Source organism: Arvicanthis niloticus, chromosome 18 (assembly GCF_011762505.2).
Source record: "Arvicanthis niloticus isolate mArvNil1 chromosome 18, mArvNil1.pat.X, whole genome shotgun sequence".
Lineage (NCBI taxonomy): Eukaryota > Metazoa > Chordata > Mammalia > Rodentia > Muridae > Arvicanthis > Arvicanthis niloticus.
The window spans coordinates 41,571,524-41,596,679 of record NC_047675.1 but is presented as its reverse complement, the minus strand read 5'-3'; the positions used below and the strand labels follow the sequence as shown (position 1 = coordinate 41,596,679).

The 25,156-nt window shown below is 43.4% G+C and overlaps 1 protein-coding gene across 3 annotated transcripts; it reads left to right on the top strand.

Moving 5' to 3' along the window:
* The first annotated feature begins 694 nt into the window (after window positions 1-694).
* Window positions 695-24,619, top strand: Maf (MAF bZIP transcription factor). Of its 3 annotated transcripts, none has more exons than XR_013104902.1 (3): window positions 695-1,994; window positions 14,961-15,759; window positions 22,829-24,619. XR_013104902.1 is itself a non-coding variant. In XM_034522340.2 (3 exons), exons 1-2 carry the CDS (start codon window positions 886-888, stop codon window positions 14,992-14,994), a joined length of 1,143 nt encoding a protein of 380 aa, XP_034378231.1. In that variant the 5' UTR covers window positions 695-885; the 3' UTR covers window positions 14,995-15,021; window positions 22,915-24,619. The 3 variants fall into 3 exon arrangements, 2 of the variants coding, with proteins under 2 accessions (XP_034378231.1, XP_034378229.1); XM_034522340.2 differs by having other exon boundaries at window positions 14,961-15,021; window positions 22,915-24,619; XM_034522338.2 differs by having other exon boundaries at window positions 14,961-15,021.
* The last annotated feature ends 537 nt before the right edge of the window (window positions 24,620-25,156 follow it).

The window sequence follows — 25,156 nt, the reverse complement described above, 5'->3', positions numbered from 1 at the left end:
GCCTCTCCCCCCACCCTTTTGCTCTCGGCCTTGCCTTGGCCCAGGACTTTGCAATTTTGCTTTTAAAAAAAAGAAAGAAAGAAAAGAAAAGAAAAACCAAAACCAAAAGAAAAAAAAAAGGCAAGAAAGAACTAAACTCCCCCCTCTCCCTTGCCTCCAGCCGACCTGCACCTCGGTCTTGCACTTTGCACGGAGGGAGAGGGTGAGAGAGAGAGAGAGAGAGAGAGCGCGCACGCGAGGGATCCGGAGAGAGAAAAGAAAATAATAATAGTAACCATAAGAGCCAGGCAGAAGAGGAGAGAAGCGTGAAGTGTTAACCACCCCGGTGTGGAGGCCCGCGCCTCCGGGACAGACACCCGCCGCGCCACACAGCCCGGGAGCAGCAGCCGCGCGCGCCCCGCCTGCAGCCCGGCCGGCTTAGGCGAGCCCTCCTTATGCAAAGCGCGCAGCGGAGCGGCGAGCCGGGGACGCCGCGCACCGGGCCGGGTTCCTCCGGCATCCTCTCTGCCGCTGTCATCGCCACCGCCACCGCCAGCCGCGGAGGACCTTCCCGAGCCTGAGGCGCCCGGGATCGGAGCTCAGGGAGGCGAGCAGGCGAGGAGGGGGCCCGGGGCGAGCGGGAGAGAGAGAGAGAGCAAGAGAGAGAAAGAGAGAGAGAGAGCACATTGGCGTGAGCAGGGGGGAGGGAGGGCGGGCGCGGGGGGCTGCGGGCAGGGCGGGGGGTGTGTGCACGCTCGAGCTTTCGGGCCACAGCCACCGCCGCGCGAGCTAGAAGCGCCCTAGCCCGGCAAGCTGGCTCACCCGCTGGCCACCCAGCACAGCCCGCTGGCCCCTCTCCTGCAGCCCATCTGGCGGAGCGGCGGCGGCGGTGGCGGAGGCAGGAGGATGGCTTCAGAACTGGCAATGAACAATTCCGACCTGCCCACCAGTCCCCTGGCCATGGAATATGTTAATGACTTCGATCTGATGAAGTTTGAAGTGAAAAAGGAACCGGTGGAGACCGACCGCATCATCAGCCAGTGCGGCCGTCTCATCGCCGGGGGCTCGCTGTCCTCCACCCCCATGAGCACGCCCTGCAGCTCGGTGCCCCCGTCCCCGAGCTTCTCAGCGCCCAGCCCGGGCTCGGGCAGCGAACAGAAGGCGCACCTGGAAGACTACTACTGGATGACCGGCTACCCGCAGCAGCTCAACCCGGAGGCGCTGGGCTTCAGCCCGGAGGACGCGGTCGAGGCTCTCATCAGCAACAGCCACCAGCTCCAGGGTGGCTTCGATGGCTATGCGCGGGGAGCGCAGCAGCTGGCCGCGGCAGCGGGAGCCGGCGCCGGCGCCTCCCTGGGCGGCAGCGGCGAGGAGATGGGCCCCGCCGCCGCCGTGGTGTCCGCCGTGATCGCCGCGGCCGCCGCGCAGAGCGGCGCGGCACCACACTACCATCATCACCACCACCACGCCGCGGGGCATCACCACCACCCGACGGCCGGCGCCCCGGGAGCGGCGGGCAGCGCGTCCGCCTCTGCGAGCGGCGCGGGTGGCGCGGGCGGCGGTGGCCCGGCCAGTGCCGGGGGCGGCGGCGGCGGAGGCGGCGGCGGGGGCACGGCGGGGGCGGGGGGCGCCCTGCACCCGCACCATGCCGCGGGTGGCCTGCACTTCGATGACCGCTTCTCGGACGAGCAGTTGGTGACCATGTCGGTGCGCGAGCTGAACCGGCAGCTGCGCGGGGTCAGCAAGGAGGAGGTGATCCGACTGAAGCAGAAGAGGCGGACCCTGAAAAACCGCGGCTATGCCCAGTCCTGCCGCTTCAAGAGGGTGCAGCAGAGACACGTCCTGGAGTCGGAGAAGAACCAGCTGCTGCAGCAGGTCGACCACCTCAAGCAGGAGATCTCCAGGCTGGTGCGCGAAAGGGACGCCTACAAGGAGAAATACGAGAAGTTGGTGAGCAGCGGGTTCCGAGAAAACGGCTCGAGCAGCGACAACCCTTCCTCTCCCGAATTTTTCATGTGAGTGTGACACGCGATCCCAGCTAGCCACCTTGTTAAATGCTCCGTGGGGGTCCGGCTCCTGAGTGGGCTTGCTAGTTGCAGGGCCACGCTCGCCACCACCTCGCCCCCACCCCTGGCGAGTTTGCCCCCCTTGGCCCTGCGTGTGTGCGCGCGCGCGCGCACACACACACACACACACACACACCAAGCTTGTGGTGGTGTTGGTGGCTCTTTTGAATTGGGGAGGGGAAGGGTGTCTGGCTCATGGACTGCCAACCTGAATTCCCCCGTACTTGCTAGCTTGGTTATTTTGGTTTTTTTTTTCTAATTATTATTACTCTTTTTACACCGCCTGCCCCACACAAACCCTGGACTTGCACAAGGGTCAAAGATCTGAGCAGCCGTACTTCATGTAGGACATAGCTCACCTTTGAACCCGGCCATCAATCGCCTGTATATTTTCTTTTTCTTCTTTTTCTTCGGTTCATGAGCTGGTGTTCATTCTCTGTGTGTGTGTGTGTGTGTGTGTGTTATTTTGTTTGGATTTTTTTCTTCTTCTTTTTTCTTTTTGTTTATTATTACTATTACTAATTTTTTGGAGCTTGCTGTGTTTCTCAGCCTCTCCCTCCCCCCCCCCCCACCGCATGCACCATGTTCTTGAGATAAAAGAAAAAAGAAAAAGAAGCAGGTTTTGTTTTTTTTTTTTCTCCTCCTGAGTTCTTCTGATTGAGCTTGCAAAGAAAAAAAAAATGTGAAATGCTATAGACCTTGCAGCGAGCTGAGTTCCACCGGGGTTTTTTTTTTTTAGCATTGTTATGCTAAAACAGAATGAACCTAAGCCGCTCCTGAACCTGCCACAATCAAGCCTACATCAATCTTCTGGGTGTGACTTGTGAGTTTTGGCCTTACGATGCCAAATCTGAAAGTTTAGTCTGCCATTAAACAACAAACCAACAAAAACACAAAAACAAACTTACTCTCATCTCATGCATTACGATGCTTGCTACTTTGTCTTAGCAACAATGAACTTTAACAGTTTCAAAGACATTATGGAAAAGAGACATTATATTAATAAAAAAGAGCCTGCATGCTGGACATGTATGGTATAATTATTTTTTTCCTTTTTTTCCCCTTTGGCTTGGAAATGGACTTTTGAAGACTTAGCGCATGACATCCATACTTTTGATTTACAGCCTCATCACTTTTTTTGAGTTCAAAACAACAACAGAAAAAGTACAACCCCAGAGTCTTCTTCCCTTGAAAGTTTGCTTCTACTCTTGACTGCTTTGAGTTACAATGAACTTCAGCCTCCCTTTGTAAATGCACTGAAGGCGTTCCTTGTCAAAGTTAGCAGAATGGGCTACAAATTTATATGGCAAATATAGAACATAAATTAAATGTTTTCTTTTTAGAAACAATGATGCCTGCTTTGGGTCACTTTAAATTGTGCTGTTGCCAAAAGCAGTCTAAATTTTCTTTGAAAAGAAAGAAAAAAAATCTGCCCCAATTATTTTCCAGTTATTTTTGGTTTGTTTTATTTTATTGTTATTCTTTTTTTTTTTTTTTTTTTTTTTTTTTTTTTTTTTTTTTTTTTTGGCTTTTGGCTTTTGGCTTTTGGTCATTGTCAAATGTGGAATGCTATGGGTTTCTAGTATATAATTTAATTCTAGTTTTTATAATCTGTTAGCCCAGTTAAAATGTATGCTACAGATAAAGGAATGTTATAGATAAATTTGAAAGAGTTAGGTCTGTGTAGCTGTAGTTTTTTTTTTTTTTTTTAAAGACCGATGCACTAAATTGTTTACTGTTGTGATGTTAAGGGGGGTAGAGTTTGCAAGGGGACTGTTTAAAAAGTAGCTTCTGAAGCATGTGCTTGCAACTTAAATATAAGTTGGGTATGTGTAGTTCTTGCTATACCATGGACTGTATTGAAAACCAAAGTATTAAAAGGGGAAATGCCCCTGTTTATATCTGTAGGGGTATTTTACATTCAACATGTATGTTTTTTTTCCAAAATTAAAGTATTTGGGACTGAATTGCACTAAGATATAACCTGCAAGCATATAATAAAAAAAATCGCAAAACTGTTTAGAACGCTAATAAAATTTATGCAGTTATAAAATGGCATTACTGCACAGTTTTAAGATGATGCAGATTTTTTACAGTTGTGTTGTGGTGCAGAACTGGATTTTCTGTAACTTAAAAAAAAAATCCACAGTTTTAAAGGCAATAACCAGTAAATGTTATTTTCAGGGACTGACATCCTGTCTTAAAAAAAAAATGAAAGAAAGAAAGAAAGAAAGAAACAAAGAAAGAAAGAAAGAAAGAAAAGTAAATCTTACCACAATAAATATAAAAAAAAATCTTGTCAGTTACTTTTCTTTTACATATTTTGCTGTGCAAAATTGTTTTATAACTTGAGTTACTAACTAACCACGCGTGACGTTCTACATGCTTCTCTTTCATTTTCAATTCTGGTTATATCAAGAGAAAGAATAATCTACAATAATAAACTGCATTTTTTTTTGATTCTGTTCCGTTTCTTAGTGTATAGATTAACTGGGTCCCATGTCTTGGAGCTTGGATATAAAATACAAAATGCATTCTCTTTGATTTCTGAACAGGGGAGTTGGAGGCAAGAATTCTAGGTGAAATTATTGGCTATTCTGAGAGTTGAGGAGTTTGACACCATATAGTCAGTAATAATATTTAATATAAATACAAATTATGAAGTCTCAGTTTTTCTCCTCACAGATCTTAATTCCCCAATAGGCTGAGCCAGTATAAAAAAAAAAAAGTGAGAAAGAGGGACAGTGAGAAAGACAGACAGACAGACAGACAGACAGACACACACACACACACACACACACACACACACACACACACACACACACACGGAGAGTAGATTGAAGCTTTCTGAATAGGACTCTAAGCTTCTGACCAAGCAGCATGGCTGGAGGGATACAGACCGGCAAGTCTGGCTCACCAAAGGTACATGTGAACATATGTGTTTAATGGTAAAGATAAATAGTTCTTGATGTTTGGCCCAAAGTTATTACTTTTTTTCTTCTTCCCTTACATGTGATTTTCTTGTTGGCACAGCCCTGACAAGACTAAACATAAACACTTTGCACAAATCAAAGTGGTTTGATTTTGCTCTTTTTTATTTTTTTTTTTTTTTAACTTTACAAGTCACTTGTCTGAGATGAGAAAAAGAAAGTCTACCATTTGTGCCCAGACTGTCCAGTTCATACCAGGTTTTATCTGTGATATCTAACTACATTTCAAATATTCAATATTCAAAGAGCTGTCTCCAAGCATATGAGCTAGGGATGATTACATATTACCTGAGTCCCCAAAATATAAATATACATAAATATATGAAGAAAATGATGCTTTCATGGGGGTGGAAGCTGTGCTCTGGTGTATTCCTGTTTGCCCCCAAAGCAGGTTGTGAATGGGGTCTAATTGAATGATCACTTGGAAAAAAAAATCTCAATTACCTTCAGTTGAATTCCTAAACCCTGACCCATTTAAAATTGACACAAATTCCTGCAACCATGTTACAAATACGGGGCACTTTCTCTTTTGGTAGGCCTCCCTGGAAGTTAATCCCGTAGTAGACAAAGCCAACACTGTTTTTGAAAATATAGCTAAACACACATGATTTTTGTCTTATTATGTTTTCAATTCTTTTTCTTTTTTAACAAACAAGATAATGTTGCAACCCACCGTGCAAGGCCTGATGTCTAAGGAATCAGGTAGTCCTTCAGTCTGGTGAATTCTGGCCAGTTTCTCATGGGCCTTGGCTCTTTTGCACAGAACACAGACACTGTTTACACTTCCTATGTTGGCTTCCCTTGGTGAGCTTGAATGTGAGTCCCCAAAACACTTAATTTTGCTTGACGGAAATCTTAATTGCAAAACTTCTCTCCTATGCTGTAAGTTAGCCGTCCTCAGCTTTAGAGATTTTCATCCTCTGATTATAGCCAGAATAGACACATATCACCAGTCTGTCGGGAGGAAGAAATGGGTATGCCATTTGCACCAATAGCTCGGCCCTGGAAGAAAGAGTTTAGGCAAATATATTCTTAGACTCCAGTGACATTTGTAACATGATGGCTGCAGTTGTTTATCAGAGAGTAGGACCTGGGTTGGGGCAGGAGAGATGCAATTATATAATAATTAATCATCTTGATAGGGTTCTAGAAAGCAGTTCAATATTAGAAGCCAGTTTGGGCCTGGGACATTAGGAAATGAGAAGACAGCACCATCAGAATAAAAAGGAGGCGGAGTGGCTGGCTCGAAGGAAAAGTTAACCTCTGATGAAAAGCACTTTGAGGCATGATGAGACTTCAGAAGACAATACTAAACAGAAGTAAACACAAAAAGACATATCTTGTCTAAATACCCATTATTGCCCATTATTGGGACTAGATTCCCAAGTTTAAAAACAAAGGAAGGAAAGAGAGAGAAAGAAATCGAAAAAGAAAGTCTCGCTTTCCCCTTTCCCCTGCATTTGTCTAAATAGTGTTAAAATTCCTTTCATTCCAATAATGGAACAGCCCACTAGCAAGTTAGAGTCATCAGCGGGATATGCCACATTTGGGAAGCCCAGACGCATGTGCCCAGTGTGTTCATAAAATATGAGATGCACATAAGAGGATCGGAAGATGTCCATTTAAAAAAAAATGTGATTCTGTGGAATGATTTCCATTTCATGTTCTTTCTAAAGAAAAATGTGTTAGAGAAGAAGGTTAATGAATATGTAGCCACTATACTAAACAATTAAGTAACTACACTTCTTGTCTGAAGGACTCACAGACTCACAGGAAAGGGCCTCTGCACACTTAATTCGTGTATCAGGCACACAACCAAACAGGTGGGATAGCTTTCAAGCTATAACAGTAGTTTTTAAAATCTAATGCAATCAGAACCTCTGTGTGTGCTCATGTGTATGCATGTGTATGTGTGTGTGTCTTGTTACACAAACATATCTATAAAGAAAACGTCCTGCAAAGCAAACAGCTAGCATTTTAAAAAGCAAATTCAGGCATGCGCATTCTTGACAGTATATCTTCATTTTTCATTGCTTCCAGGCAGAGAAGGATACTAAGGAAAAGAAAAAAAAGAAAAGCAAAGAAAAAAAAAATAGAAAAAAAAAAAAAAAAGCAAGAATTTGACTTCTCTCCCCAAACACATGTTAGGGGCAGCAGCTTTCTGCGAGTGGGACACCTTAGTTTTTCAAAGGTCCTGGCGATACTAGTATTGGCTGGTGTCAAATGTGTCATTTGTCAGACATAGCTGTAAATGAAACCAATGTGTGGTAAAATACAGTTAGGCACACGCCTTCAAGTACTTCTCCAGCATACCTCCATATACAGTGTTTCGTTCACCGAGACGCTCAGCAAAAATCACTTCCTTTTAATTTCCTGGCTTATGTATATTTCCCCTTATCAAAAAAAAATTTCATAAAATATTCAAAATATTAATATATCGACATCAAATAAATTCAACCTGTCCCCAACCGATAAATCTACCATGTAGACATTTACAGCTTGGTGCCTGAACCACTGAGACCCTTTTCCACACAGGCACTACAATAGGAGATGCTGTTTTTGCTGGATGTGTCTGGTGCTAACACCCTGTTCTTTCTGCCCCTTTACCTTTACCCTAGTCCTTTTTATGTGGCAACATCACTTCTAGATTTTGGGGCTTTTAAATAGGACTTCCTCTGGCCAAACCACCAATGTTACTGTTAAAAGCATTCGGAGGAAAGAATGGTGGTCACCTTCATACAGCTTGGCTCTCTAGCCAGGCTTCCTCTGCTTCCTTGTCTAAGTGACAGAAGTCATTTTTGACGCATTTCAAAGCTTAAGAGCGCAGAGCATCCGGGGGCTTTGTTGTTTTACCCTGTTCTGATTGAGGGAAACTTATCCCCTTGCTTACACATTCTCTGCTTGATAAAATACTCCTGATATATTTCAAACCAATCGATATTTTTAAAAATCTGGTTGTGACTCTGACATCATTTGTTTGTTTGTTTGTTTGTTTATCATGAGTGACAGCATTCAGACATCTGATCACTGCCTCCAAAAACCTCACACTGCCGCTTTGAGGCCTTAATGCTCCTACAAACTGTCCATGAAAGAGCCATTGGAAGTCAGCCCCCCTCACAGCCCACTTTGGAGGGCTGACTTTGCAGGACTTCCCTCTGTGATTGACTTGCATTTGATTATAAAAATAATAATTTACACCTTTTCTTGGAAGAGGCACTGTCATTTCATTGTGTTGTTTGAGGGAATTTAGGGAAGTTTTCTCTGCAGTTGAAGGCTTCTACCGCTTCAATTTATTCCTCAAGATACCAAATAAATAATATGGAGTCTGTGCTTTCCTTTAAAATTCTGAAGTTTATTTGTGTTCTTAACCAATCTTCAAGTTCAACAATGTCCCAAGTCCAGGGTAGAGCAGCCACAGGGGACAGGGACAGAGTCCTGGGTCCTGTTATTGAAACCAGGATTTTTTTTTTTTCTTAATTTCTCTAAAACAGGAAAATCCTTACTCTACTTTCTCAAGAGATAGGTGTGGGGTTTTTTTTGGTTTTTTTTTTTTTTTTGTTGTTGTTGTTGTTGTTGTTTTTTGTTTTTTTAATCACTTTTAATACAAATCTTTAAAATGCCAACATTCAAGGCCCCGGAAAAGGAGAAGTCTCTCCAGCCTTTTCTCCATTCACATCCCTGAACAAATTGGTTTCTCTCTGGCATTTTAACTCTAGCCAGAAGTTGGAGACACGGTGAGAGAATCTTAGCTGGTAGAGCTGGCTCATGGTTGTTGGGGACATAAAACAATGCAGGCCTGAGACAAATTGGGGGCCCTGTTGCCCTCTCGAGAGGAGTGACAGAGAGAAGAAAGCATCGGACTGCTCTGTACCAAGGATAGAAAAGCCTGGTCCCTATACACTCCATAGAAAGGGAGGAAGGAGGGAGACTCTGAAGGCATGGATCCCCAGAACAAATAGATCCAGGAGCTTTCCCCTGCTCAGTGACCAAAGTCAGTACCAGTGAACACTCAAGGCAGGACTCCTTCCTGCTCTGCTTCTCCAACAGTACGTGCACACTGGCGTTTTTTTGTTGGTTTGTTTGTCTTTGGTTTTGTTTTTTAAATAAGGGATCCAAAGGGGAAAGAGAGCTTTGAGGAAATCATTAGTGTCTTAGTCTCAATTGGAGGGAGCATTTATGAATGTATTTAGTTGTTTGTTTGAAAGGGATAACATTTTGGACCAGTCAGACACTTTATCCCAGCGTGTTTGTACGGACACTGCACGAGGTTGTATGACATCGTTACAGCTTTTGATCGGTTAAATTTGAGAGGCCTGTGTGTGTGTGTGTTTGTGTGTGTGTGTGTGTGTGTGTGTGTGAGAGAGAGAGAGAGAGAGAGAGAGAGAGAGAGAGAGAGAGAGAGGTCTGCCCAACAGAACAAGGCTGAGATAGAAAGTGCACAGAAATCAGATGTTTATATGAATATACATGAGTTGGACAGGTTTAAGAAACTCCCCAAACACATTTCCCAGAGGGAGTCCATGATAGGAATGTGGAGTTCCTCCCTGAAATCAGAAGGGGTATCTGCTGAGCGCCTCCTCCTGCATCTAGCACAACTCAACTTTTTTTTTTTCTTCCCGTTTCTTTAAATCAGAAATGCCTCCTCCCAATTAGACTTTAGATTACAACATAACATTCCCCCCCCCCCTGCACAAATTTATCTTGAATTTTTAGTAGCCCATGAGAAAGGGACATTAATTCAAGAAAGGGGACTGGGGTGGGGTGCCTCCCTGCTTTGGAACAAGAAAAGCAGGAGGAAAGGAAACAGTTCTCAGAGCACAACTCTCACCCACCCTCGCTCCAAGCCTGGCTGGCTGATTCTGTCCCTAGCTTTTCTGATTGGAATCCATGCTGATTCCTAGACTTGCCTGCTTCCAAACTGAGCTCTCAGAAGAAGGTATTTCCTTGTAGTTGATCTAGGGAAGCTAGCATACCTTGCAGAACTAGGCAGGGAAGAAGAAACTCTCATGATCAGTTGTCAAGAATGGTTGTGACCTGCAAGTCAGGAGCAGGATACGAGTGCCCTTTTTACAACCAGTATTTACCCAGGTTCTGTGTGACAGCATCTACTTGTGGAAACCTCCAGAAGTGTCTCGGACCTCCTTTGGGAACCTTAGCAGAAGAAGCATAAACCCGATGGCCATGAGATAATAGGGCATTTTAATCAAGACTTAAAATGCAGAGGGAAGGAAGAGATCCCCACTGCCAGGGGAAGGAATTCCTAACAAAGGCCAACCTTGACCTATGACCTCCAATTGCTTAGGGTCATCTCAGGTCATCCTTAGGGACCCTCCCAAGAAGTATCTGTTTGCAGGGAGCACTGATAAGGGACAGGCAGGCCCCTTAGCCCCAGCTAAAAGTTAGCCCCTCAGATTGCTAAAAGTAGTGAGGTCCTTAGCACCAAGGTTTGGGCCCCTTACCACCTGACTCATGTCCCATCAAGTGTCCACCTCTTGATTGTCAGCAACTTCTCCTATCACGTCTGTCACACAGGGCCATAAGACAGTCTCCCTCCACCACTGGGAAGGGGGGGATTATTTTCTAGTCAGGAAGCATTAACTCCACCATAAGTCATCCTGGGTAAGTGTACAAGCAGACAAAGGCAGAGAGTGAAGTCCAGTTATCTGTAGAGAACTGAACCTAAAGATGCTTGGTTGCCCAAAGTATAAAGCTCTCTGTAGCTTGGAATGAACAGAAAGACAGGCAGGGAAAAGACTGAGAGAGACCCCATCCTTTCCCAGCGTCCACACACTCCCCTCTGTACCACAAAGAACACCCATCAGCCTCTGCCCATGGATACATACACCAGTCACATAGCTAGGCTCAATTGTAGCCAGAGCTGAGGTGAACAGATTGCTGGATACTGCTTCAGGGCCCAGCTGACTGATGAACAGCAGGTAGGAATCTGCTGGAACCACAGGTCTATCCTGGAAGCCAGAATGGCTGCCTGTGGCCAGTGACTTCCTCAGGCCACCACAAAGTTCCTCACTGCTTTGCCTGTAGCTACAGGCCTACAGGAAGCTGGTGCATGTTTGGGGACCAGACACCAGTGTCACCTCTGAGATACTCAAAAGGCAGCCTGGTGCTAGGAGCCAGGGGCAGTCACAACTGCTTTGTCTCTGGGACCCCTGCTAGGCCCAGTGCCAGGCTTCCTTGCAGGGAGCTCCGGTGTGCATTGGGATCTGGCTAAAGTTGTCTAGAAGGATAACTCTGGGGGGAGCAAGCCTTCTAGGCTGTCAGAACTACCTGTGGAGCTGTGCTGCTGGACCTGGGAGGGGAAAAGCATGCTGCCAGCCTCTTCATTTTACTGCAGGACTCCACTTAGCACCCTGAAACTTTCTATCAACAAGAGGAACACCCGGAGTCCCAGAGCGTCTGTGTCTCTTACTCTATTAACTTTGTAGACATTTTTTATTTTCTTTTTCTACTTTGATTAGGCAGGAAAAAAAGCGGGGGGGGGGGGGGGGGGGGACAAAAAAAGTGGCAACAGGACTTTAGATAACCTGTTTCAAAATCTTTAAAGTCTCTCCTTATGATTTGGACTTTTCAGGGTTTATAGCTGGGTGCCCCTTTACAGAAGAAAGAGAGCTGAACATGTTTTCTTTCTGCAGCACTTAGGTTTGCCTTCCTGGATTTAACACAATACTGGACAAACTGCAAAGCACCTAGGAATTATCTCCATAGGACAGAGTTTGAAAAGAAACATTTGGGGTTGGTTTCAGCTCAGGAAGCCCCTTTCCAATATGTTCTGGGATGGGTGAAACTAGTTGCCCCCGTGCCTTCATGAACAGATTCTCTCTCTCTCTCTCTCTCTCTCTCTCTCTCTCTCTCTATATATATATATATATATATATATATATATATATATATATATATATATATACACACACACACACACACACACACACACACACATATACATATATTAGCTCTCTGGCTTTCAATGGAGGGACTAGCTGCAAAGGTGACTATTTTGAAACCAAAACAATAATTATGCATCACAGGCACTCTGAATACTGTTAGATTATTTTAAAAATCTTTTTTGACAGGGCAGAAAAAAAAAAAAAGGCCCATGGTAACTATACCATACCAAATGGTTACCCAGTGGTTACTGAGAGGTAACTATATCATACCAAATCTGTTTTAAAACCCACATTTGTGCCAACCTGTTTTTAAGACAATGAATTGAAACTATCCTGACCTCTCTGCCATTTATCTATATGTTTGGCCCCGTTGGAGTAACACATTGAAGTACAAAAAGCCATTTAAAGATAAATCTGCAGTTTCTACTCTGTGAAATTAAAATGTTCACAGGGGCAGAGTTCATTCGTCTATTTGGCCCTGCATGCACAGAACTAAGCTTGCTTCAGCTTGTCTTAGAAAAATCCTCACCTATGAAAGACAAGTGACACCCTCCCCACGCCAGACTAAGGCCACTGTGAGACACAACAGACAACCCATGACATGTTTTCAAGGTGCACTTCCCACCCTCTGATGCACTCACTGTGGTGTGAAGGTGTCTTGCCCTTTTGAAATATTAACTTGAATATCCATGTCCCCTCTCATGCTATTAAAACAACAACAACCTCTTCAGTGGCTATGGTAAGAGGGTCTAGGAGATCAGCCATCTGGCCTTGATTACAAGGACATGGTTCAGCTCAAAACTCTCCCCTCTCACTTTTATTAGAGAACCCCCCCTAGTCCTCACTCCTCCCCAGTGACTGGTTTAGGCAAAAGGACCCCTAAAAACCAAACAAGCAAAACAGTACATGCACTGGCCTTTGTACTCAGTCCAGGTGTGCAAACAGCAGAGCCCTCTTCCCCCCAGCTTTGGAAAACAAGTGCCTAGATATTCCAATAGGTTCCCCAGGTAGCCACAGCATAGAGGTCATCTTGAGGAAAATGACACCAACCATCTAAAAAGGACAGCTTCTTTATGAGATTTCAGGCAAGGCGCCAAATATTGCATTTAATGAGGCTGATGCTTTTCCTCCCAAAATAACAGATACTATCAATGACAGGGCCAGGAAGGACAGTGGGTGGCGGTGACGGGGCGGGAGGGGGTGTCACTTTTGCAAAGCCCACATCAAATTATTGCTCTGTAATATTTTTCTAAAATTGTGAAACGCCCTGCAAGTATTTGAGCCCATGTAGATCCTCCCTGTCAAATCTTAACATGTTTGTTTTATCCCCAAAGGGTTAACGCCACCGCTATTCCTTCGGAAGTCCCCTCAGCTTCAATCTCCTTCCACTCACTTGCACTTCTATAAGAATCTGTTGTTCCTAAAGAATCTTTTCTTTCTTTTTTTTTTTTTCATTAGAAGAGAAAGTTGTCCTAAATGGGAAATTTTAATTTTTTTTTTTATTATTTTCTTTTGTTTTGGGATTGACTATCAGAACTTCCAGTAAGGGACAGTTTATCTTAATGAACCACTTCCAGGTTTTGTGACAATTTTAGTATGTTTCTTGTTTTTTTGTTTTTTTGTTTTTTTTTAACCCCCTCTTCCTTGTGAAACACACACACACACACACACACACATATACACACACACTTGGGAGAAGATATATATGAATATATATACTAGACAAGTGTATCTTAATGTTTTTGATACATCACATTGAAAAACACAAATGGAAACACATGATTAGCTTCTGATGGTGACGGGTGCAAGGGGCAGGACTGGTTTATCCCACCACAGTCTTACACTTCAGATAAAAAGTGTTTGAAAGAATTAGAGTTAGAAAGCCCGGTGACAATTTAAGTGAAGATTATGTGTTTGGCTGCAGCAGACTATGGGAGCGAGCGTTGAGCTGGCATTTTCTCTATTTTTCTCCACCAATTGTAAAGCAGACAAAATAAAAGTGTGGCAGATTAGGGGAAAATAATGAAATATCCTTGTTGGAGGTTGGGGGGGAGGGAGAAAAAAAAAAAACCACAGGATGACTTACTAGTCTATTACAGTTATTGTACACAGATTTCCCAAAACCAAGTTGAATCTTTTAAATTAGATTTTAAATATATTTTGACAGCCTGGACTGGTACAGTGTGACTCTCCGTGGGAGGAAATGACAGGTCTGTTTTGTTATTAAGCTGCTATCTAGAAAATATTAGGCTCTGCACAGCAAATGAACACTATTTTGTCACTCACGTTAGTCTAGCTAATAGCGATAGCATGTTTTTTAAACGATAGGAAGGTAAGCATTTTGAATCATTGTGCTTTGTCAGTCAATGTAAAACAGAAATTCCTCCCCTCGTTTTTTTTTTTACGGAAACCTCATTTCCATTTCAACATTCTGAGTACTACTGGCTACTAATTTAAACAGAAAAAAATGTTAATAAAGAGATGACATCTATGTGCCAGTATTTGTCAAGAGTACATGTAGAGTGATTGGCAGGACTGCTAGCAAAACAAACCACAGAGATGGGGGCAGGGGGAGGGCAGAGTGTGGGCTAGCCGAGGCCCAGTAGGTGCACACAGAGCCAGACCAATGGGTCCTCTGAGGAACTGGTAGACACAAAGCCCGTCAAAAATTGTTCATATCCCCCTTCTATGAACCCAGGATCACTTGGTTCCCTGTGAATTAAGACCAGTTCCAAAGCTGACTCAGGGTGCCCGGCCAGTGGCATCCCCATTCAGAGCCATAATCAAGAGGGAGTTTCTCTTGCACTGTGGCCTCTTCCCTTCGATTGAGACCTATCTTCTGACTTGGTAGGGCTGAGAGACCACCATGCAAGATCAACTAGACAGAGTTGTTCTTCTTTTAGGTTGGTTCATCTCTGTCCTTGCCATAGAGAGTTAAGCTTACCTTGTACATAACTGTCCTTCAAAGGCTCTTCCTAGATATTAATCGCCCTTTGTTTATTTTAATATATTTACTGAATCAGGTACCCAAGGGACTCCTCTACATCTGTGATGTGAGAAAAGCAGTTCTCCGAAGCTGAACAGGTAACGCCTGGATCTTCGATATGCATGTGCTTGTTTGAATGGATTTGCCATGCGAGGGAGGGAATGCAGGACAGCCAGCAATGCTGCAGCAAGCTCCTCAGACACAAGAAGTTCCCGTTGTCGGCCATTTTAGTATCAGTATCTCACGGACAACATAAATTGTGATACCTGGTATGGCAAGAACGGCTCAAGCTCTCTGGGTGAGAGCTGGCATGTGTTGTTGTTCTGTTATTATCTGTCTCATACAGAAATAACTACTCCAGTCTGAGCAGATCTCAACCCTTCATCTTGGTGCCTCAGACCTTTCCCCTACTCGGGAGAAGGTGGTCCTTCTCCCTGAATGCCGGATTATTGGATGAATTTGAGCAAAACTGACATCCATTGTCTTGATCCGCTCTACCTGGCTTTGTGAACATTCCAAATTTACAACAGTTTATAATGTGTGTGCTTGCACCTGGAGATGTTTAGCATAATTTCAATGCACAGAGTGTTGTCCTTCTGAATCTGTAGGCTGTAATGGAGCTAGCTGACTTTCCACAGCAACCGGAGACAGAAGGGGAGGGAAGGAGACACGTGGAAGGCCACGGTCTGATTTTCATCTACTAGGGAAAAGAAAAACGGAGCTGTTTAAATGTGTTTTCGACTCCAAGTATCCCAGCATGAATTTAATTATGAGCCCTCTCCATTTGGAGAGACAGAGCCACACTCTCGTACCAACTATGACGTACTGTCATGACTGTGAGTTCCTTTCACTTCTCAATAGCTGGTGAAACAACATACCATTCTTTTTGTTTTTCTCTCCATTAAAAGTTTGCTTGCTGAAATTTGCATGAAATATTCTTATTTTAATTTTTTTTCTCTCTGAAAGGGAGTAAAAGTCACACACTGTCAAATTGTGGTTCTTTGCAAAGAAGGCTCTTGAGGTATGCAGAGAATGAGAGTATTGGGTTAAAGCAGCAAGAATGACAGCAGCAGTGACAACAGAACCGAAGCACTCATTCCCCCCCCACACACACTTCTATTCAACAATAATGTCTAATTATTTACATCCACTTGCTGTGCTGAGGAGAGTCTTATTTTTAATAACTACTCTGTGACTACATAATATGGTTTTTCTGCAAACCTTATAAAAATTAAGCTTTTTTAAAAAAAACAAAAAACAAAAAAAAAAAAACCAAAATCAAGAATTTCTGTATCTAGATTTGATCTCAGTGTATTCCTCTGGTTGGATGCGCATGTCTGTATGTGCATGCAGCTGCAATACTTATTCCTTACTTGTGCGGGTCTTTATAATTCTAATTTAAAAGCCACCTGTTAAATACAGTGATCTAGACCGACTGGCAAGTTTTGTGACATTGAAACCATCCATTTTGAGCAGAAAACTAATGAACATGAAAAGCAAGGTTCACACTGGTCCTGACCCGACTGGTAATATTTCATATAAGGTTACCAGTGGGAGAGAAATCAAATTTCATCTGTGGAGATGATTGACAGGCAAGAGTAAAGGGAAAGACATCTGGCCGGGAAGGGAATTTGGGGAGGAGGACAATGCTTCCCAGTTCCTTATGGCATTAGGTATCATAAGCCGACATATGGAAAGCTCACTGCTCAGTGCTTTGGGGAGAGTTGTTTTTAAAAAGTCACTTTGGTTGTGAGGTTTCCTTTCCATAAGTGTGGTGATGGTGGTCCAGTAGGTTCTCTGACACTAATTTCAGTTACGTGTAGCTTAGTGACTCCTGTCTGGCATCTCAATGCTAAGGTGAGTTTTGAAAATGGAACCACAAGATTTGCAGAAAGCTCTATCTAGTTGCCTTTTATCTACTGTCAGAAACGTAGTCTGGATTATACCATGATTCATGGTCATATTACCAGTTATTCATCTAAGGGTTGGAGAGATGGTGCAGCTCTTAAGAGATCGTACTGCTCTCAAAGAGAACCTGTTTTAGATCTTAGCACCCACATTTGGTGCCTCTCAACCACCTTTACCTCTAGCTCCATGATCTGACACTTTCTGCTGGCCTCCAGGGACATCTAACAGACAGACAGACAGATACACACTTTAAAATATTCACCTAGTTGATATTACAGGAAGATTGAATTCTTTACTTAGGTAGCTTTCCTTGGCCTTGACTAGCATTCTCTGTTATATTTCATAGACCCAAATAAGCTAATCAATCAAAATGCACTTAGGCCTTCCTTCTCGGGAAAGTTCTAGCACTCAAGTCTAACACCTAAGCATGGCTTGTTGTTCGTCTATCCAGTCTTGCTTCCTGACTGTCTTGTCCCACAGCTTCACTGGCTAAGGTGTGACCGTTGCCATGGAAACAAGTGATGCTCTAGCCTGACCCTCTGGCTCGGTGTGGCTTTTGAACTAGCCTTTAAAGCTGTTTCCTGTCTTGCAGTGTACTAAGGTGTGGGTGGCTCTAACTATCTGTGATTTGCATCAGATTAAAAAGTAACAGGGGCAGGAAGGCTTACAGGATTTGGAAGGTGGCAAGGAGTCACAACCAGTTTATGTGTCTGTTCTGACCATTTCAGATGTTCCTGGTATTGGCTTAGACCCACCTGGCTGCAACTGAGTCTTACAGTGCTGTCTTGGGGCATGGCAAACAAGACAGGGAGAGGCTGGTGATGACTGTCCTGTCATCTACAAGAGAGAAAATGTATAGAAATACTTTGTTCACAGATACCATCCTTCAACCCCAGTCTTCACAGAATGGGCATGATTTTCTCTAGCCTTCCCTGTACCCACCGAAAGTAACTTCGATCCAGTTCAGAAAGTTTATGACTTCAGAAAGTTACTAAATGTTACGAACAGAGTAACATGAAACCACCAGAACCAAAAAAAAAAAAAAGTCTTCAAAGCCCCTGCCTACATGTCTCTAGGTGTTGCTTATAAGCCTCTGGGAAAATAAAATGCAAATGTAAGTTCATAGTTCCCACTAGATATATATGCCTCAGCCAGTATCCCTCACAGAATCTATGAGAATATTTGATCAGCATTGATGAATCTAAACCTTCGTTTCCACAAAGGAAACTTCCCACCTGACACTGTTAGTTCTGATTGGCACCTCTGGAAAGATCAAATGTTTGGTCTTGACCCTGTCCTCCGATAAAAGCTGATTGGGGCATCTAGACTGTAAGTCTTTAGAATAAGTCCTGAGAGGAAGAAGGCATTCTCTCTCACTTGAGCATTTGCAGTGGGGAGCAATCTGATAAAAAAATCTCCTTGAGTGTATTTCAAGCTTATTGGATTTTTATATCTTTTGGCTCTGAGACAATTAGGGAGAAGATTTGGCTTAAAGTGTTTCATGATCCGGTCTCACCCTAATTGTTGTCTGCTGCTGCTGTTTGTTGATTTAGATTAGGTTAGGCTCCTCCTCAACCAGCAAGCTGATTTAATCAATTCCTGTCAGCCGAATCATACTGTGTCGAGGTATAGTTTTCCCTCAACCCTGACATACTATTGAAGTGGTGAACTTAAAGAAAGAAGTGTTCTACGTTTAGGTGAGGGGTGTGGGAGGAGGAATTTTTGCAAGTCCTGTGGCCCTCAGTGACTTAAAACAAAAAAAACGATTCTTTCGTAAGGGCACCTGTCATTAAGGCACGGTGTGTGTTCAGTCACCTGTCAAAAGCTCAGACTTACAGCTGGGCTCCCACACTGACATCCAAACCCCCTCTCCTTTCACTGGTGGACTCTGTCATTTCCTTCCCCTGAAAAGGACTAGCAAGCTTCGGGTCTCCTTTGCTTTTTTTTTCTTCTCCTGGCACTTAATGGAATTATCAGAAACAAATGAGCCAAGCACTAGGGCTGTGGGGTTCTGCTTGTCTGTATATACTCTCCACCCAACATATCTGAAAAACATCAGGACAAGGAAAGGCCAGTAGAGTTAGTGTGTGTTACTCCAGTATCTACTGAGAATAAAGTAAAGCTATTAATTACCACCACGTGGTCCTCTTGGGCAGCGCGGGTATCACCCAGAAAGACAGAGGACAGTGTGGATTCAGAGATGCCTGGGGGAAAAAAAAAAAATCAAACCGACTGTGAGATTTACAGATATTGTCAGCTGAATCCTGGCTTCTGACCAGTGATAGCAGGTGTAAGCCCTGCCTGATATTAATACCTAATTAATGGTGAGAGGGCGCAATCCTATGATGGAATCAACAGGAAGTCAAGAAAGATAATCCAGAGAGGGAAAGGAAGGGAGAGCTTGCTGGTAGGATTTTTATTTTCTGCTTTTTGCTCTGTGAGCATCATCTGATGGGTTTCCTCGCATGCAGCCTCCGATGGTTTCTCCTTGTCTTTCCTGTCTATTGGAAAGCACACTAAGTTCATTTGCTGGCAGGTAGGCAGTAGAGGTGAGAATTGAATTGATCGAAAATGCTCCGAGAAATTGACCCCGAGGTCGTCTTCCCTTAAATTGGGTTCCACACACAAAGTTCCTTTTCTTCCCCGGCTTCTGCAGCAGAACTGAGTTGGGGGCTGTAATTATTTAAAGGAATTCTTAGGCACCGGGAGTTGACTCTTCCTCTGTACCCTTAATCAAAATAGAGACCTTTTGTTACGGACGGTAGTTAATTAAAGGGCTGGCGTCTATACCGCTGTGGTGAGCCTCTGGCTTGTTTATATTTTAAAATGAGGTTCATGCTTGGTGTACAGGAAAAAAAGGGGCCAAAGCTTCTGTGGGGTTATCAGCTGTCCTGAACTGTTAGAATAGAGTAGACTAGAGCAGAACAGAATAGAATGGAATAGAATAACAGAATTCTGTTTACCTTTGTTATTTCTCTACCTCTTTCTGTCTCTCCCTCCTCCTCTTCTTCTCCCTCTCCTTTCCTCACCCCTTCCCACACCGTGCAATGGAAAAACATAGGTCCCTTTCAAAACCCTCGAGGCATACACTACAGTTTCACAACATTGGAGTCCCGTGCTGCATTTTACAAGCGAGTGCGTCTATGTAGATGGCATGTTTGGAGCCTCTCTTTTTCTGTTCTCAGAGAGTTTCAGAGAGACCAGAAATTCCTGTACCAATGCTAACTTTGTGACGAGTGCAAGAACTGATTTCTTATCCTGTGCTTCGGTAGCTAGCTTACGCTTGAAGTTCTTGGCTGATGGTCAAAGGCTGTTTTACTCTTCTTTTCCTCCTCCCCACTGCTCGTTTTCTATCATTTTTTTTAAATCTCTCACAATTTCTTGTCACTACCTGGTAGAATATAAAAGCAAAATGCATGGGCTGCCACCAATTTTCTCCCGTGCTCTTGGAGACCACCGCTGAGTTTGCACTCCTCGGGTAGACAGGGGAGAGGAGGGAAATTGGGCTTCCATGAGTCTCAAAGCTGAGCACCCTGAACAGCCTGAGTCAGAGGACTCCCAGCTGTTCTTCTCTCCAAATATTATCAGGAACCTCTCCCTGAAGATCCTTTGCTCTGAAGCATCTTGTTCTTTACCCATACTCCCTGCTTCTATGCCTGCCCGGTGTCCTGTTGGTGCAGTGAAACCAAGCCTGAATCTTTATCTCAATGCATTCAAAGCCGGGCCTAGCCAGGCTGTGTGCCACGAAGCTACTGATAAGAGTGTAGTCTTTTCCAAACATCATCATTTTGGACAGCCCTTTGAAATAATATATAATATACAATATATATGATATATATCATAATATATCACATAATATATACATATATATATATATATATATATATATATATATGTGTGTGTGTGTATACACACACACACACACACACACACACACACATATATATATATGCTTGGTAGCATTTTATAAAATCCCAGTCTAAGAGCAGAAACCCTGCAGTCAGGAATGAAGTGTGGCCTAGTCACAAACCATCCCTGCAGGTGGCATAGTGAGGTCAGAATGCGCAGCTAGTCAGATCCCCTGGAGCCGGAGTTACAAGTGGTCCTGAGCTGCCCCTCTTGGATGCCGGGAACTCTGAAAGAGCAGCACATGCTCTTAAACACTGAGCTCTCTCCCCAGTCCTTTTCTCAGCAATTTACAGTATCGTGCCCATCTTCACCAGGCTGTTTTTTTTTTTTTTTTTCCAACAATAAAACGAAAAAGGCATCTTGCCACCATTCTCAGGGATAATGGGTAAAAAAAAATCTCACTTTTGGAAGGAGGAGAGGCAGGGAGGGTCTTCTGTCAATTCATTAGGAGGTCTCTGCAGAGTGATTGAGAACACAGTGAGTGATTCTGGGAACGCCACACTTACTATTTCTTTAAAGTTTAATTGGGATCAGGTCATCATGTGCTTTGGGGGGGCCTTCTTTCCTCACCTCTTCTTCTCATCCTTCTTTTTTATTCCCACCCCTCGTTTTTTATCTATTGCAAGCTACAGCAAACAATGCTTGTGGTTTATAATCAAAGTTCGATGCCGTTAAGTGAAACCATACAAAACTGACTTTGGGGTATTGCTTATGAAATAAACATTTGGAAATATAATGTACGGCAAGGACACTTGCGAGGTGGATGCAATGCCAGACTTGTGCACACTGATATTTATTTATATATCTGAGTGCATGGCTATGTATGGATGTAAGTCTCTTTCAGAGCCTGTTAAAGCTAGTCTCCCAAAAAGTATCTTTACAAACCAAGCTGCCTCTCCTCATTCACCGTTTCTATCCTTCCATCCATTCAGGCTAGCACGGTCAGGGCATAAGTTTTCTGGAATTAATGACTTTATAATTGGTGATTCACATGCCACCTATAATTTATATTACTTCATTATATTCCTTGTCGATTACGTTACTTGTGTATCTAATAGTCAGAGTATGTAGCTAGAGTTTTCTGTCTGGAAGCTATGGCACTCCTAAGCTTAGAAGACTCTTTTCCCCTTCTCCCTAACAAGGAAGCTCATTTAGAAAGAAATGTTTATGTGAAGTGCCTGTCAGCTGGCATTTTTACTGGTTTGCTAACCCAAAGGTAAAATATAAAGCCGTGTCTTTTCCTCGCTGGCTTGTTGTGAGTAGAAGGGTCCCTCCCTTGTTAGCTTGATAAATAATTTCACTAGAGGGACTCGGCTGTGTTTTTATGCTTGCTGTCTATTTTCTGCTTCCTGCAAATAAATTTCTGTACTCAGAGAGTACTAAAACTCCAAACACATGGGATTTCCCCCATTTTACTGCTGGTCTCCTGAAATATTTATTCGATCTAGTGTTTTTAATTAATTTTTTAAAGGAAAAAAAATACACTGTGATTAACATCAAACCGGAAAAAAAAAAAAAGTATACATTCATTTTGGGCAGCCACTGGATTTATACCTAGAAAGGCAGCTCTTTTGAAAGGCTTTGTGTGTTAAGCTCTCCATCTGATTTGTCAAACGGAAGACAAGTGTTACTACTTGGGAGAGACCTGGAGTTTTCTCATTACATTTTTCTTTGCCTGTGTTTCCAGATTTAATTATTAAGCTGTTAATAGGAGAGATAAATAGGGGTGTAGGATTCTATCTGGAAATAGGACAATGTACAATAACATCTGTACATTTGAAAAATGGAGCTAGCGTGAGAGTCGAAATAAATTGATGTGACTGTTGTCCTGCTAACGTCCTAGGTATTTAATCTTTGGGTTCATTAGTACCACGAAGAGCTGGGTACAGCATAAACCTCAACAAATATACCCCAAAACGTTGCAGTAAAGAACAAATCAATACATTCTATAAATGACCAGAACACTAAACACAGCACATCATAGGCTCACAGTGCCGAATGAGGAAACGATCCTTCTGTGTGTTAGCAAAGCAATCATTTGACATTAATGCCAGATGACTTCATTCACGCATCTTTTCTTGTTTTCAGAGAAGACACTCTGCTTATTCGCTCCTTGCTGCGTGCACCCAAGCAAGGTTTTATTTTCTGAAATTGGAAACTATTTTTTTACAAAGGTACCTTGGACAAACTTGCACCCAGGATGTCAGTGCATGTGACCAGCATCTTGGATACTGGAGCGCCTGAATAGGGGCTTGTCTGAAGCATGCCCTTTTCAAAGAAGAAGAAAATGTACAGAAGGGGCCCTCAATGAGTACCCTGGCATGCGTGGAGATGGACCGTCATGCTCTAGGACATTATTCTTTCGAGCAGACACTGTATGATGTAACTTAAGACATTTCACTTTGAACTGCTTTAGCTACAGAGATTATGAGACTTTTTAAAAAATGCATACTTCAAGGACGATTGGTATTTAACGTCTGTTATGGCCACATGGAGGCCATACCTGTTTGTCGGAGTTAGAATTAACATCCATGCACTCGAACATCCCACTCAGCCAGTTACAAAGTTGATCTGTGGGATGAGAACCTGCTGAGGAGCAGAAGTCTCCCAGGAGCCAGAACCTATGTCATCTTCAGTCCTTGATACAAGTCTAGGAGTAGATATTTTAATCCTATAAAGATGTGGAGAGTACTGGTCACAAAGGAATTTAGGTGCCATGTAACCCTTCACTACAATTTTGCTTTGCTACCTACCATGCTACTTCCTCCCTGTCAGTCAGTCTGTCTGCAGCCTTTCTGGGCCACATACTCTAGCTCTTAGCCTCAATTTGTGCTGTAAGTGCCCAGGTGCCCTCCCAATGGCCTCTTTTCCCGAGCAGGGATGAGTGTGACTCAGAAGACACATAATGCGATTCCTATCTGGAGGTCTAGAAGACCAATGGCTTCTTGTGGTCTTGACCCCCAAGGACCCTTGGAAGTCTCCGAACAAACGATGATTCCGTACTTTTTGATTTTGGTAGGCAATGGAAAAGGCTTCCCACTCAAAAGATAATGACTGTCGTCCCAGCCGCAGTTTAGAAAGTAACTGATGACACATCTCCTTAAAATTCCATAATGTGTAAAGAGTCACTCAGCAAATTGCTGGGCAGTGAAGATAAATCGCTGTTGGTAAATCTCTCCAGCAAAAGCCCTGTTGAATAAAAGTTGTCAGCGAAATCTGGTACTACAAAGAATACAATTTCCACATCTCAGGATGGGAATTGTCCCTCAAAGGGGAGCATAAAGGATTAAATATGGTAATATATGTAAAGCACTTGGATTAAATATGTTAATATATGTAAAACACCTGCACTGGGTAAACACCCCCACCATGTTCAGCCATGGACAGTGTTACATGGGATGAAATTGTGACCTTGACACTTAACAAGCCTTGGTTTACGTTAGAATAACCTTGTGATTACAGTATTCCGCTCCCCCACCCCCAGACCATTCATTTTAAAATAAATGTTTTCAAAAATCAGAAAACTGAGGTTGGTATAGCTTATGGCTATTCATATATATATATATATATATATATATATATATATATATTCCATCACCCCTAAAATAAAATATAAAATCATTGTGCTTTGGGGAGCTCTCTGCTCAAAACATTTAGGAAAATGTGTGTTAAACATTTAATATTGCTGTCATCTATCTCAGAGACTTTATATGCTAATATGTATGCCCTGTATACATATTAACACAGATGGCATTCAGTATTTTCCAAACTTGTGTGGACATGGACCCTGCTTGTTTTGAACCACCCATTTCCTGTAACTAGCGTTGTTTCAGACAATTTTGAGAGAAAAAAATATATATGATTGCCTAAATTATTAAAGCCCTGGCTTTTCTTTCTTTTAGCACCAAAGAGCCCTTTCATTAATTTTTCCCTGGTGGAAATCTTGTCCTCAATAACTCCTTTGCATTCTGTGTGTTCAGTCCACTCATCAGTGCAGAATGATTGCATAGGGTTCCATCTGTGATGTGTACTTCAGGAGGGAGAACTCAGCTGTGGGGGTAAATCCTCCAGGGCTGCGTAATAATGAGTTCCTGGGCTTGCCCTGTCTTCCTGGGCTCCGCAGGAGATCTCAAAAGTTCATCTGGGGACCCTCAGCCTGTGTAGAACACCCAGAGGCATTGTTTAACATGCCTTAGACTTTTGTGACTAGATGAGCCATCCAAAGAGTCAAAGCTTCCGGAAGGAATACACAATTGCCTCGGGTTCCAGCCAGGGAGTCTGTGGCTGTGGAAGCAGCTTTCAGTTTGAGGTTCCTTTTTTAAAAGGATGAAGGTGTCTCTTGCCAGGTGAATACAAAATGGCTTGGGTGAGAACTGGGTGTACAAGTTCATCCTCTCTGACCCTCTTTTTAGTGGG

Coding starts and splice junctions, on each gene's coding strand:
- Maf (XM_034522340.2), top strand. CDS start 886: ATGGCTTCAGAACTGGCAATGAACAATTCCGACCTGCCCACCAGTCCC. Junction 1,995..14,960: donor TCCTCTCCCGAATTTTTCAT/GTGAGTGTGACA, acceptor TTACTGAATCAG/GTACCCAAGGGACTCCTCTA.